This window comes from Gossypium arboreum, chromosome 12 (assembly GCF_025698485.1).
Source record: "Gossypium arboreum isolate Shixiya-1 chromosome 12, ASM2569848v2, whole genome shotgun sequence".
Lineage (NCBI taxonomy): Eukaryota > Viridiplantae > Streptophyta > Magnoliopsida > Malvales > Malvaceae > Gossypium > Gossypium arboreum.
The window spans coordinates 115,489,793-115,505,956 of record NC_069081.1 but is presented as its reverse complement, the minus strand read 5'-3'; the positions used below and the strand labels follow the sequence as shown (position 1 = coordinate 115,505,956).

The 16,164-nt window shown below is 31.6% G+C and overlaps 1 protein-coding gene across 2 annotated transcripts; it reads left to right on the top strand.

Annotated features, from left to right (window-relative positions):
• The first annotated feature begins 340 nt into the window (after positions 1-340).
• On the top strand, positions 341-4,584 carry LOC108483011 (heavy metal-associated isoprenylated plant protein 39-like). 2 transcript variants are annotated; one of them, XM_017786175.2, is made up of 3 exons: positions 341-473; positions 4,029-4,107; positions 4,189-4,584. In XM_017786175.2, the coding sequence occupies exons 2-3, from the start codon at positions 4,047-4,049 to the stop codon at positions 4,392-4,394; spliced, it is 267 nt and encodes an 88-aa protein (XP_017641664.1). In that variant the 5' UTR covers positions 341-473; positions 4,029-4,046; the 3' UTR covers positions 4,395-4,584. The 2 variants fall into 2 exon arrangements, with proteins under 2 accessions (XP_017641664.1, XP_017641663.1); XM_017786174.2 differs by lacking the exon at positions 341-473 and adding an exon at positions 3,690-3,941.
• Positions 4,585-16,164: the final 11,580 nt, after the last annotated feature.

Genomic DNA, 16,164 nt, shown 5'->3' with positions numbered 1-16,164 from the left:
AAATTTTTGCTTTGACCGAACATCCTTGAGTTGGCTCAAACTTAAATTTACCGCTTCATTTTATAGGGTTCCCACCGAGCGGAAGAAACAAGAAGCAGGAGAGACGTAAAGGAAAAGAGGAGATTCCATCGCCGCCGTCCGAAGAGGAGGACGATCTCCGTCACGACCATGAGCAGGGTCAGAGTCAGAATAAGGACACATCGTCGGTGATTGTCGCGCTAGCTGACGATCTTAAAGACCAGTTCATCAAGCAGATAAGAGCACAAGTTTTTCTCTTTTGCTTTGAAATCTGAACCCTAGATTGCTGCTTTCTGCCCATTTTGTTATCGTATTTTTTTCATTGTTTTTATGTTCTTTTGGATTACCGTTCTTTGTATCTTTAATTCCTTATTTGTATGTTCAGGTTCTTGTAGCTGGAATATTACTGTGGCGATGAAAACGTGCGTAAGTATATCAACAAAAAAGGTTTTACGGTAAGTAATTACAGTTCTCGCTTGATTTGAGGTTTTCTCTTATTTATTTGCTTGTTAGCATTAAGAATGTAGTCAGTGGGGAAGCTTGGGGTGAAAGGGCTGCACTCAAAAATAGAAAATTTTACATTTTGGTTGTTAAAATTTTTTAAAATTTTAAATTAATAAAATCCTTGATGTTTTCTTGGTGCAGCCAGTTTGTGCTGTGCCGAACATCTGAGAGATTGTTTGACTGAATGAATAGGCAATCTACTACTTTCTTATTCATTCTCCATTCTTATAACTCCAACTTAACATCAACAAATGATTGTCGAAAATTTCATCAACTAGACCTAGTATTTTGAGCTTATACTTTGTCTTTTGTTCTCTTTCCCAATGTTATCAAGGGACAGGAAATCCATGTCCCTAGCACCAGCATAATGTGGCTTTCTTTCAGATGGAGATTTTAAGCACCTATGTCAAAACTTATTTAGTTAGAACTTACCTTTCTATAATCAATAGTATTGAAAGAAACGTTTTCCTTTTCTTTCTTGGTGAATTAGAACGGCATAGCTAGTACAGTTGAGCATGACATTCATCATATTTTATAATGTTTGATAGTTCTTTGAATACTTTGAAAGCTGCAGATGGTGCTGTTTTTGGCCGTCAATAACAGCATCCGCCTTGATATTCGAATTTCTGAAACTTGTAGCTATAATTTATTGTCGTCTGAATATATTTATATGATTTAAAATAATTTCCCTTTACTTTCTTTTCTCTTGTAGCTATTGTCCGGATTTATTTTGAAAAGAAAATCAAATTTTAGTCATTAAATTTTTATCATTATTATCAAATGTATTTAGTAATTTAGTATAAATATCTTTCCTCTTTATCATGAACTATAATTAAGGCATATTCTTTTATCTATTTTTTTCAAATTAAAAATATAGTTGACTTTTCTATTCGATCACAAATTGTACATTATTTAAAAATAATAGAAATTATTATTAGATAACAATAATTAAAAATACATAATTTAGCACATGTGACATTAAAAACTAGTATATATAAAAGTATGAGTTTAGAAAATGTTTGAATCGACAAGAATACTCTTTATTTTTTATCATATTACTAAATTAATATTTATGAATATTAACAAAATAAAAAAATTGAATAGTAAAAGGTGAAGAGTACGTTAGAAATGGTACAAATATTTTAATTATGATTTAAAATTTATAAATATTATTAAAAAATTTTGATCTACAATATATCAATCTTTTAATAAGATATTCAAAAATTCTTTTTATTATATTTGAGTTATTAAATAAATTAATATATTTTAGTTACATTTAATAATTTGAATAACAAATTAAAAATTAATTATAATAATTAAAATATATTATTTAAAAATTAAACGTATAAAATCGTATGCAACACATGTACCACTAGAAATTAGTATTTACAAAAAAACTCAACACATTACTCTAAAAGACCTCCTTTGCTAAAATTTTAACTTGTATAATATTTAAAATAAACTTTAGTATTGTTTTAATAACTTCGATAAAAATAACTCTATTTACTAATCTTAGTATTTTTAAAACAATAATAAAGACGAGGTTATAAGCTACATAATTTAAACTCAGATTAAACAATTACTTCTTTTGAGATTGAAATTCAATTATTTGTCATTTTGAAAACTACAATCATTTCTTAGGGTTAGTTTAGCATTGTTTTGGAAAATTACTTTTAAAATGTGTTTTAGAAATGTGATTTTGAGAAGTACTTTTGAAAAGTTTAGTTTAAAATTTAAGTGTTTAGTAAGAAATTAAATATCCATTTTAAACATGATGTTATTATAAAGTAATAAATAAGTATTTAAATAATGTTCAAATTAATTAATATTATGATATTTTAATAAGAATATAGAAAATAATTTATTAAAATTTGTTATTAATATTTTAATATATAAAAATGAATTTTAAATGTTTTTAAGCAATTAATCAAAGAAGGGAAACTATCATGTGTTGGAGAGATGAAAACGTAATTAAGTTGTCAAAAGTGCTTTTAGAAGAAAAAAATTAAAAATTTTAACTTTTTCTTTTGGGAAAAATACTTTTCATATAAAACTACTTCTGAAAAACACTACTAAACACAACGTTAATATCTAACATTAACCTCAATAGCTACATCTACCAAAAATCCCAAAAAAGCTCTCCTTTTGTCATAAATTTAAGCCACGTACTTTTTAAGTAGTTGTTGCTTTCCTTTGTTGTATCTTTTGGTTGCTAATTGCTATTGGTTTTTGGGTGTTATTCTTTGTGTTGCCACCTTTTGACATATTTGCCATTGTTCACCATTCGATGATGGTGAATGGAACTATTCGTGGCAACAAGATGAGCAATGGCCATCCTAGAGTATTTTGGAGAAATAGTATTCTTTATGGGTAGAAAATAACCATTTTAGGGAATACTCAAAATTATTACCACATGTATTTAAGGAATAGAGGTCGAATTGATAGTTGAACTTGTTGTATCACAAATCTAACAGAATCTAAAAGGCCCTAATTATCAATATTTGCAAATAAGGTTGCCCCAAAATAATAAAATTGCTATATAGTTTAAGTCTTTAGAAAAATTATAATTTAAATTCGCAGGAGCAAAAATTTACTCGAACCCTATTTACAAAAGAGTACGTTTGGTTACTGTAAGTTTGTGGGTCCTCAGGGCTGAGGGCTGAGGGACGAGGAAGAGCCCAAGTTGGGTAAAAATATTAATAAGGTGACAACTTGAAGACATAAGGTGCCCAGATTATTTTTTCATATTATAAGAGAGAGAAAATTGAAATTTCAGGTGGGTCCATACCATATGTAATGCAAGTCTGATAAGTCAAGCACCTACATTGTTTTATAAATTAAAATTAATTCATTTCCAAATCACATTAATTCAATCTAATAACAATCCCGTTACTTCATCTTCCCTATTTAGTGTGAATACTTCGACTCATTCGGCCCGTGGCTATAAAGAGTCAGCAAATGACAGCAACATATTTGTTGTCTTGTTCGCGGCAATGTTGTTTCCATGATTCATTTTGTCAAAGCGTTGTGTGTTTTTAGAGAGCTTACTAAGCTTCCAATAATGGCTTCAATGGATGTCGGTTTGGACAGCTAGCAACACAGAACCCAAGCCAAAATAAAATTAATATAAAACAGTACTGATTATTAGTACGATGGCAGCTATGGCTTGAACAACAACAAATACTATAGAGAAAATAAGTGGGATGTTTTAAATTCATACATCATTGGATGAATAGGATCAACATTTGTAAGAAAAGGACGAAAAAGTCCAGTCATTGTTCATAATGGCTGATGTAAGCCATTGTTACAGCAGTCCTACATATAAACATGCAACGGGCTTAGTTTCATTAAAACCGTAACTTAGTTTTGTCTTGCATATCCTTGAATTCCTGGTTCAATATTCTCACATGGCGGCGCAGGTACTTTGGTTTCCCTTTAGAATTAGTTTTCTCATCAGAAATGTATTTCTTTTTTTGGTTAAATGCTTTTAGTCATTGAATTTGCAGAAGGTGGTAGTGAAAATCATGACCATGAATGATGAAAAGACAAAAAAGAAAGCTATAGAGGCTGTTGCCGACATATATGGTAATAGTAATCAAGAAAACACCCCCTTTTTCTGGGTCTAAATTGATTTGATGAAACATTACGTGTTTGGGTGATGAACAGGGGTTGATTCAATCGCGGCAGATGTGAAGGAGCAAAAGTTGACAGTCATAGGGGAGATGGACACGGTTGTCATTGCCAAAAAACTCAAGAAAATAGGGAAAGTAGACATTGTTACAGTGGGACCTGCTAAAGAAGAGAAGAAAGATGACAAAAAAGACGATAAGAAAGGTGAAAAGAAAGACGAAAAGAAGGATGAAAAGAAATGATTATCAAAATTTGAAGTTTGTATAGCTATACCAATAAACATGCCAAAAATACGCTACTCAAATTATACCACCTTTCATTTTGCTTGAATCTACTATGTGTTTTTGGGGTTTTTCACCTGCTGTTTTTTTTTTTTTTCTTATAGTACAGATGTTGATGAAATGCAGAAATCTATGCTTTGAGTTTATGAAATCATGTAGAGGTTTAATGTTTAAACTCAGTTAATATCAGGTTCAAATCTGTCTTAAAAATTACTTCCCTGTTTGATTTCAATAATAATAATAAGCAAAGACAATGTTGAGCAATAAAATAATTGTAAAGCCCATGCTCGATAATGCTTCATTACATCTGCAATATTCCAGCATTACCTAAGCTAAGAACACAATGACAATAAACAGCAGCCTTATTCTGGCCATTATAAGAGGAAACTTTTTGTTTAAGGAAGAACCAATCATGTATCATGATTTACATTAAAAAATAATTATGTGAAAGCTAACAAGTTGATGGTAGCCGATACAAAACAATTAAATAATTAGGATGACGATAAAGATGAAGATGATTATGAACCTAACTTAGTTCCATGGTCAGCCATAGCTGCAAAACTTCAGTTGCAGACAAATTTTCTGGCATCAGCTTATACAAAGCTTTCGAATTAGGAGAATTTTAAAATGGTAGTATATGCCTGGGATCCATTTTACATATTGCTCTGCATTCCACTAATTTTTTGTTTGAATCTCAACCTTCAAACTTGTCTGTTTCGGAGGTAAGCATTAAATTCATTGTAACTTTTTCTAGATTTCCGCAACAATTTTATAATTAAAAATAATTATCTATTATTTAATTAATGGGCCTATAATCTATATGTACTAATTAAAATATATTTTATTTATTAATTAATATAATTACAAAATTTTGTAATCATTCAAAATATTATCATTAAAAATAAAAATAAAAATAATATAATAATATAATTTTTAACTTTTAATATCTTGGTAGTTAATCCTATCAAATTGTATCAATTTTAATTTAATTAAAATTTTAGGATGAAAATAAAAATATAAATGTATTTGCAAATCCTATGTAAGTTCACTATTTATAGATGGAAGGATATGAAGTTATTTAAATTTTCTTAAATTATTAATTTTTAATACAAAAATCAAAAGAATGATATTCAAAGAGATTTATTTTTTTTATAATTATTATATATAATAGTCAAATATTCTAACATATAAAACTTTTTTTTCTATTTTTACATTAAACCATTACATTTAATGAGACATATAAAAATATTACTACATTAAATGTTTATGTGCTATGGTACGTACCTAAGTTTATTTCCATTTTATCTCTAAAACAGTATATATATCAGATAGCCAAATGTACCTTAAAAATAATGGTACAAAACACAAAAGAAAGTGAAAAAGAAACTTTGACTAGTCAGAACTCAGGAGGGGCGTAGCGGGTGAATATGGAAAAATTTTTATTAAGGTTTTTTAAAATTTTAAAATTTTAAATTAATAAAAATAAAATTATATTTTAATCCCTTACAAATGATAAAAATTTAATTTAATATTTTAAAAATTATAAAAATATAAACTACTAAAATAATGAAATTACCATTTTATTGTCATAAAATTACAATTTAATTTCAATCTCCTAATTTTTTTTGAATTTTGCCCTACCAATCAAGTTAGCTAAAATGTAGTGTGCAATTTGTGATTAACAGACAAAGCATAAAACACGGTCCATAAATATCGAATTAACGGTCCATAAATATCGAATTAAAAGTTAGGGATGAATTTCAAGACTTTAAATCAACAACATTAAACATTTTGAGAAATAGGCAAAAACAAGTGCATTTTATTACTTCTCGAATTATGTGTTTAATAATGAATAAAAATGTTATTATTAGGCAAAAACATTTTATAAAAAAGTATTATATGCTTTTTAATTTCCATCAATAACCGAGTTGTTTAATTGATACCACCGAATGAAGGATTAGTTTAGGTTGCCATTTGCGTTAAAAAAAAATAACAACCTCATTTCCCTTTTGTGGCATTCTTGTTGGAATTCATATGCCTCACATAACAATGCTTCGCATCATTGTCATCAACATAAAATCCTCTCTTTTTTTTCTTTTCTTTTTTTTAAGAAAAGGGGAAAATATTGAAATTTATAGTGAAGATCCAATCTCTGAACCATCTTTCTCTTTAATAAAATAAAAAATAATAATTAAAACCCAGAAAAGTTTGGCCCGTTTGTAAATGTATTGGACTGTCATGGGCTTTTTATACTGGGGCATTTTCTATATCTGTCATCATTACTCCATTAGCTTCTTTTTATACATGTATACTCTATTAGCAATTAAACAAACAAATGTTTGGTTTTAGGTATATTAGGAGGTTGTATTTTATCTTTTGGGTAAATTAGATATTGTATGATTGAAAAAAAAAAAAAGTGTAAATTGATTATCCCTTAAAGTTTTTATTCATATGCGCTGATTTGGATTTTTCAAATTTTCTTTTACATAAACAGATGTGGAATTAAAAGATGGGTAAGATTAAATAAAAGTACTATAAAAACTTCTGTACTAAGAGTTGGGGTATACTTTACTCTTTACCAAAATTTATCAATTTCTACATTTAGGTGATGACGAGATTGACAAAACGACTAGATAATGACACGTAATGTAATGACCCAAAATTCACAGGCACCGGAAAAAGTACATTATCGGGCCTCCGTCTTAGTAAATCGAGTTCGAAATAATTACTAGAAATATTTATGAGTCTAGCGATGTGTTTAATTAGGTTTAAATTAGGTGAATTTAGCTTAATTTAGAGTAATTAGTAAAAATGACTAAATTGAATAAAGGGCAAAGGTTCAATTATAGATCAATAGAAAATAAAAAGGACCAAACTAGCATTTTTACCAATTAGCATAGATGAGGCGGCATAAACTGTAAAAAAATCTAAGGCTTTTCTTAGATATTTGTTATTGATTGATTAAATTAAATTATAATATATTATTAGCAACTAAAACAAATAAAAGAAAGAAAATAAAGTAAAGAACAAAGAAAAGAAACAGAATAGGCAAACGAAAAGGGGGAAGGAAAGAAAGAAAGAAGAAAGAAAAGAAAAAGGAGAATTAGGGTTTGAAGGTTTGAAAGTTTAATAGTTAACAAAGAACCCAAGACATCGCAAGACAAAAGGAAAGGAGAAAGCTATCGAGGATTAAAACGAGAAATTCACGGTTTGTATTACTATAATTCAAATTACTTTTTATTAAATGTTTTATATCAATTCTATATTTAACAAGTGAATTATAAGGTAAGTATTGATATTTGAGTTGAATGAGAATTGAATTGAATGGTGAATGTGTATGTATAATTGAATTGTAAATTGATTTGAATGTGAAAGTTTTAATTGAAAAGTAATCTTGGAATGGAAATGAAAGTGAATTGAGAATTGAGAATTGAAATACCCTATTAACTAGTCGGGCTAAGTCGGATATAATTGGCATGCCATAGGATCTGGAAGTGTACGGGAATTTGCCGGCTTTACTGATCAGGCACTTTATGTGTCGTATCAGGCACGTCGTGTGTCGTTTTAGGCACTTTATGTGTCATATACTGATCAGGTACTATGTACCGTTTTAGGCACAATGTGCCGTAATGGTGTGTTGGGTTGGAATCCGTGTATCCGTCAAAGTCCGGATTTGTTAATAGGGTGAATATCTAAGATGAGAAATTTAAAATAAATTGATTGATTATATTATTGAAATATTGAAAGAAACAAAAAAGTTGAATAGTGGATTCAAATTGAGATTGAAAATGAAAAGCATGAACTTAATGTTCATGTAGTGATTGAAATTGTTACATGTAATATGTGATGGAAACTGAAGAATAGATAAAATTGTATCGTTATTATTAATTAATGAAAGTTTAAGAATGAATTGATATTTGTGAAATTAGATAGTTACATGTTTGGTAATTAAAATTCTTTATTGCTATTATAATTTGAATTATGGTAATACCACTGAGTACGGAATACTCAAATATGCGGTTGTTTCATGCATGCAGTTAATAGAGTTCTGGTACCTCGGTCCAAAGATCTGAACGATCCCGACTCAAAGAAATTTTGGGTGATGTTTTCTTTCTTAATTGAAAGTGGCATGTACTAGGTGATTTATAAGTTATATAGATATACTTGTAAAGTTAGTTATAAGAATGGTATACCATATTTTGTTATTAGTTTGATAAAATGGTAAATATTATATTATATAATTTGGTATAAGTTGGAATGAAAAAAATGAATGAAGTTATTAGTTAATTTGGATTAATATTATGAATGTTTAGTTATTAAATAACTATGTTAATGAATTGGTTATGATTTAGATATATTTAGGTTTAAATTGTTTTTGATTGTGCCATTGGTTTTGGATTAGGTGGTTTTTGGTTTGAATTTGCAGGGGGTTTTATGTAAAAATTAAGACGAAATACTGTCGAAATTTTTGTAAAAAAAAATATATATATTTCCCTGAATACTCGAACAAGTCCCATTTCATTCCACTTTAATACTTGTGTTGGGCTTCGAAAGTCCATTATAGGGACATAATTCTTCAATTATACTATGAATGTTATAATAATTGTAAAATATCCATAAGTTGTCCGATATATCCAGTAATGCCTCGTAGCCTGCTCGTGACGGTTTGGGGTTAAGGGGTGTTACATTTGTTGGTATCAGAGCTATCAGGTTTAGCTGATTCTCGGGCTATATCGAGCTCGAAATTGAATCTAGAAGTACATGGCTCATTTGAGTCAGGATTTTTGGATGCTGATCTATTTATTTATTTTGTTTTATAGATTAAAGATGTCGGATGAAAGAATAAATGATACTGATGAAGAAATGCATAATGGGGAAGAAGAATCTTACGGGTTAGATGAAACTGAATCGGCAACACCTAGTATTAACCCGATGAGAAACCAACCTCCTAGAGCAGAAAGAAGAAATGATAGAGATGATTCTGATACAAATAGAAAAATTTCCGATGCACTACAAAGAATAGTGGAAATTGTTCTGCTATGACTTCGCCAATTCAAAAACAGGCCCGATAAAGGAATTGAGAAAGTATGGTGCCAATGAATTTATGGAGTCGAAAGGAGTCGATCCATCTGTAGGTGAAAATTGGATGGAGTCGACTAAAAGAATTTTATGACAATTAGATTGTACCCCGAGAGTGTTTGATTTGTGCTTGTATCGTTGTTACAAGAAGAAGCTTACTTATGGTGGGAATCGGTGGTTCGACATTTACCGAGAATCGATAACTTGGGATCTATTTCGAAAGATTTTCAAAAGAAATACATCGAGAAATGTACATCGAAGACAAGAAACAAGAGTTTTGACGTTACAACAGGTGACATGTCGGAATAGACTATGAGAGGAATTCTCGAGATTCAAGAGATATGCCTCGAGTTTATTCCAATTGAAGCTGATAGTTGTAAGAGGTTTTTACGGGTCTACGAGATGAGATCAAATTACAGTTAGTATCTCAACGATTCTTGAAATGGTAGACTTGATCGAGCGAGCTAAAATGGTAGAACAAGTGTTGGGCTTTAATAAAAAGACTCAAAGTGTTAGACCAGCTGGGAAGCGTACGGGAACTACCAGTTGGAACCCTCAGCCGAAAAGACCAAAATAATCTCAGGGTGGCTGGAGATTCAGTTTTAGATTAGACAGAGGTGGAAAAAGCCAGGGAAAACAGACGACGGTATCTACTGGTAGTATACGAGGTCCACCTCGAGATGTGGACATTCCAGAATGTGGACATTGTGGAAAGAGACATTTAGGTGAATGTTGGAAAGTGACCAGAGGTTGTTTCCGTTGTGGGTCGACGGAGCATTTTGTTAAAGACTGTCCGAAGAATAAAAATGATACTCCTATCACATCACAGAAATCAGTATCTACTGCTCGAGGTAGAGGTAGTTTGGTTGCCAGAGGAGGAGCTGGTAGAAAGAGCAATGATATTATTACTCAGCAGTCTGAAGCCAGAATACCAGCTAGAGCTTATGTGGTCAAAACTCGGGAAGAAGGCGATGCCCACGATGTGGTAACATGTATATTTTTATTGTATTCTGAGCTTGTTTATGCGTTAATTGATCCTGGATCTTCACATTCTTACATTAATTCGAATTTAGTTGAGTTGAGAAAATTAAAATCCAAAATGTCTAGAGTGTCTATTGAGGTGTCGAGTCCGTTGGGGCAAACAATGTTAGTGAATCAGGTCTGTCTAAGATGCCCGTTGATTATACAGAATAAAACTTTTCTGGTTGACTTGTTAATTATGCCATTTGGGGACTTTGATATAATTTTGGGCATGGATTGGTTATCCGAATATGGGGTGATTTTGGATTGTTACAAAAAGAGGTTCAGTATTCAGACAGAGGATGGGGATAGAGTTGAAGTAAGTGGCATCCGTACCAGTGGTCCGACACGCATCATTTCGGTGATGAAAGCTAATAAATTGCTTCAGCAGGGTTGTTCAGCATATTTGGCATATGTTATTAATTATGATTCAGTTGGAAGTCAGTGTAGTCAGATCAGGACCGTATGTGAGTTTTCAGATGTATTTCCTGAAGAATTGTCGGGCTTACCACCTAACAGAGAGGTTGAATTTGCTATTGAAGTGTATCCGGGTACAGCACCAATCTCTATACCTCCATATCGAATGTCGCCCACTGAGTTGAAAGAGTTGAAGGTGCAGTTACAGGATTTACTAGATCGTGGATTTATTAGACCAAGTATTTCACCCTGGGGAGCTCCAGTATTGTTTGTTAAAAAGAAAGATGGTTCTATGCGGTTATGCATTGATTATCGACAGTTGAATAAAGTGACGATCAAGAACCGGTATCCGTTGCCTCGTATAGATGATTTGTTTGATCAACTTAAGGGAGCTTCAGTATTCTCAAAAATTGATTTAAGATCTGGGTATTATCAGCTAAAGGTGAAGGAAAGTGATGTGCCTAAGACTGCCTTTCGTACTCGTTATGGTCATTATGAATTTTTGGTGATGCCGTTTGGGTTGACTAATGCCCGCTTGCTTTCATGGATTTGATGAACCGCATTTTTCAATATTTAGATCGGTTTGTGGTGATTTTATTGATGATATATTGGTATATTCAAGACGAAGCGAACATGATCAACATCTTCGAATAGTTCTACAGATTTTACGAGAGAAACAGTTGTATGGAAAGCTCAGTAAATGTGAATTCTGGTTATCAGAGGTTGTATTTCTGGGACATGTAGTATCTGCAGACGAAATTCGAGTTGATCCAAAGAAAATTGAAGCGATTGTCCAATAGAAACCACCCAAGAATGTATCATAGGTACGCAGTTTTCTCGGTCTAGCTGGGTATTACAAGAGGTTTGTAAATGGATTCTCAAAGATAGCACTACCAATGACTAAACTACTGCAAAAGAATGTTCCTTTTATCTGGGATGAACAGTGCCAGAAGAGTTTTGAGACTTTGAAGCAAATGTTGACAGAGGCACAGGTATTAACATTACCAGAGTCGGGAAAAGATTTTGTCGTGTATAGTGATGCTTCTCTAAGCGGTCTGGGCTGTGTATTGATGCAAGATGGGAAGGTCGTAGCTTATGCATCTCGACAATTAAAACCACATAAACGTAATTACCCGACGCACTACTTGGAGCTAGCTGCAGTAATTTTTACTTTAAAGATTTGGAGGCATTACCTATATGTGAAAAATGCTACATTTACATGGATCACAAAAGTCTTAAATATCTTCTGTCGCAGAAGGAGTTGAATTTAAGAAAGAGACGGTGGATCGAACTTCTGAAAGATTATGATTGTATTATAGATTACCACCCGGGAAAGGCGAATGTGGTAGCTGATGCATTGAGTAGAAAAGCAGTGGGGGAATTAAGGGCAATATTTGCTCGACTTAGTATTAATAATGATGGAAGCTTGCTAGCTGAATTAAGGGTTAAGCCGATGATGTTTGACCAAATTAGAGCAGCTCAGATGAAAGATGATAGATTATTGAAGAAAAGAGAAATGGTTCAAAATGGTACAACCAAGAGTTTTAGTATTGACGGGTATGATTGTTTGAGGTTTCAAAATCGAGTTTGTGTTCCAGCTAATTCTGAACTAAAAGAGTTAATTCTTCGATAAGCACATGATAGTGCTTTTGCTTTGCACCCTGGTGGAACGAAGATGTATTGTGATTTACGAGAATTATATTGATGGCCTGGAATGAAAAGGGACATAGTTGAATATGTTAGTAAATGTTTGACATGCCAGCGAGTAAAGGCAGAACATCAAGTTCCTACGGGATTACTTCAGCCTATTAGCATTCCTGAGTGGAAATGAGATTGTATTACAATGGATTTTGTTATAGGATTGCCATTGTCAGCAAGTAAAAAGAATGCTATTTGGGTAATTGTTGATCGGCTTACAAAATCAGCTTACAAAATCAGCTCACTTTATAGCTGTTAGAACAGATTGGTCATTGCAGAAGCTTGCAAAAGTGTATATTCGAGAAATTGTTAGATTGCACGGTATTCCGGTGTCAATAATCTCAGATCGAGATCCTCGGTTCACATTGAGATTTTGGAGACAGCTACATGAATCATTGGGTACTCGACTTAACTTGAGTACGGCTTTTCATCCGCAAACAGATGGACAGTCCGAACGGGTAATACAGATATTAGAAGATATGCTTCGGGCTTGTATCATTGATTTTGAATCAGGTTGGGAACGTTATTTGCCATTAGCTGAATTTGTCTATAACAATAGTTTCCAATCTAGTATTCAAATGGCTCCGTCTGAAGCATTATATGGTCGAAGGTGTCGATCACCGGTATGTTGGACAGAATTGAATGAAAGAAAAATGATTGGGCTAGAATTGATTCAAGAAACAGAAGAAACAGTTAAGAAGATTAAAGATAAATTGAAAGCAGCTTTTGATAGGCAGAAATCATATGCGACTTGAAACGGCGAGACATTGAATATTCATTGGTGATAAAGTATTCCTCAAAGTATCACCTTGGAAGAAAGTTTTGAGATTTGGCGAAAGGGTAAGTTAAGTCCACGTTTTATTGGGCGTATGAGGTTGTGGAAAGAATTGGGCTGTTGCCTACCGACTAGCTTTACCTCCAGAATTACAGAAAATTCATGATGTTTTTCATGTTTCGATGCTCCGGAGATATAGATCGGATCCTTCCCACATTATTCTTACTGAAAATATTCAAATTCGGTCTGATTTGACTTATGAAGAAGAGCCGGTTCAGATATTAGCTCGAGAAGTAAAAGAGTTGAGAAATAAACGGGTCCCTCTAGTAAAAGTGTTATGGAGGAGTCATAGTATAGAAGAAGCGACTTGGGAACCGGAAGAAACGATGAGAGCACAATATCCTCATCTATTCTCAGGTAAATTTCGAGGACGAAATTTATTAAGGGGGGAGAAATGTAATGACCCAAAATTCACAGGCACCGGAAAAAGTACATTATCGGGCCTCCGTCTTAGTAAATCGAGTTCAAAATAATTACTAGAAATATTTATGAGTCTAGCGATGTGTTTAATTAGGTTTAATTTAGGTGAATTTAGCTTAATTTAGAGTAATTAGTAAAAATGACTAAATTGAATAAAGGGCAAAGGTTCAATTATAGATCAATAGAAAATAAAAAGGACCAAACTAGCAATTTTACCAATTAGCATAGATGAGGCGACATAAACTGTAAAAAAATCTAAGGCTTTTCTTAGATATTTGTTATTGATTGATTAAATTAAATTATAATATATTATTAGCAACTAAAACAAATAAAAGAAAGAAAATAAAGTAAAGAACAAAGAAAAGAAACAGAATAGGCAAACGAAAAGCAGGGGAAGGAAAGAAAGAAAGAAGAAAGAAAAGAAAAAGAGAGAATTAGGGTTTGAAGGTTTGAAAGTTTAATAGTTAATAAAGAACCCAAGACATCGGCGCACAAAGGAAAGGAGAAAGCTATCGAGGATTAAAACGAGAAATTCACGGTTTGTATTACTATAATTCAAATTACTTTTTATTAAATGTTTTATATCAATTCTATATTTAACAAGTGAATTATAAGGTAAGTGTTGATATTTGAGTTGAATGAGAATTGAATTGAATGGTGAATGTGTATGTATAATTGAATTGTAAATTGATTTGAATGTGAAAGTTTTAATTGAAAAGTAATCTTGGAATGGAAATGAAAGTGAATTGAGAATTGAGAATTGAAATACCCTATTAACTAGTCGGGCTAAGTCGGATATAATTGGCATGCCATAGGATCTGGAAGTGTACGGGAATTTGCCGACTTTACTGATCAGGCACTTTATGTGTCGTATCAGACACCTCGTGTGTCGTTTTAGGCACTTTATATGTCGTATACTGATCAAGTACTATGTACCGTTTTAGGCACAATGTGCCGTAATGGTGTGTTGGGTTGGAATCCGTGTATCCGTCAAAGTCCGGATTTGTTAATAGGGTGAATATCTAAGATGAGAAATTTAAAATAAATTGATTGATTATATTATTGAAATATTGAAAGAAACAAAAAAGTTGAATAGTGGATTGAAATTGAGATTGAAAATGAAAGGCATGAACTTAATGTTCATGTAGTGATTGAAATTGTTACATGTAATATGTGATGGAAACTGAAGAATAGATAAAAATTGTATCGTTATTATTAATTAATGAAAGTTTAAGAATGAATTGATATTTGTGAAATTAGATAGTTACATGTTTGGTAATTAAAATTCTTTATTGCTATTATAATTTGAATTATGGTAATACCACTGAGTACGGAATACTCAATGCGGTTGTTTCCGTCTTGCAGTTAATAGAGTCTCGATACCCAGATCCAAGATCTAAACGATCCCGACTCCAGCAAATTTTGGGTGATGTTTTCTTTCTTAATCGAAAGTGGCATGTACTAGGTGATTTATAAGTTATATAGATATACTTGTAAAGTTTGTTATAAGAATGGTATACCATATTTTGTTATTAGTTTGATAAAATGGTAAATATTATATTATATAATTTGGTATAAGTTGGAATGAAAAAAATGAATGAAGTTATTAGTTAATTTGGATTAATATTATGAATGTTTAGTTATTAAATGACTATGTTAATGAATTGGTTATGATTTAGATATATTTAGGTTTAAATTGTTTTTGATTGTGCCATTGGTTTTGGATTAGGTGGTTTTGATTTGAATTTGCAGGGGTTTTATGTAAAAATTAAGACGAAATGTCATCGAAATTTTGTAAAAAAATATATATTTCCTGAATACTCGAACAAGTCCGTTTCATTCCACTTTAATACTTGTGTTGGGCTTCGAAAGTCCATTATAGGGACATAATTCTTCAATTATACTATGAATGTGATAATAATTGTAAAATATCCATAAGTTGTCTGATATATCCGGTAATGCCTCGTAGCCCTGTTCCGGCGACGGTTTGGGGTTAGGGGATGTTACACGTAATGTGCCACATGTATCTCATGATGACGTGGCAAAATATATCACATAAGCAAATATTTAAATTTTAAAAAAACTCAAAAATAAATAAAGTTTTTAATAACTATATAAAAACTCACTTTCAAGATGAACTTACACAAATGTTGTCCATTTCAAATGAACTTGGACAAACAGTTATTTAAATTCATAATGGACATGATTCTTCAAATAATTCTAAAAGTTATAAAATTTTATTTAAAATTTATAAGAAATTAT

What these genes read in the sequence shown, in the direction of transcription:
- LOC108483011 (XM_017786174.2), top strand. An exon ending in GGCTGTTGCCGACATATATG is followed by an intron (nt 4,108 to 4,188) that starts GTAATAGTAATC and finishes GGTGATGAACAG; the next exon opens with GGGTTGATTCAATCGCGGCA.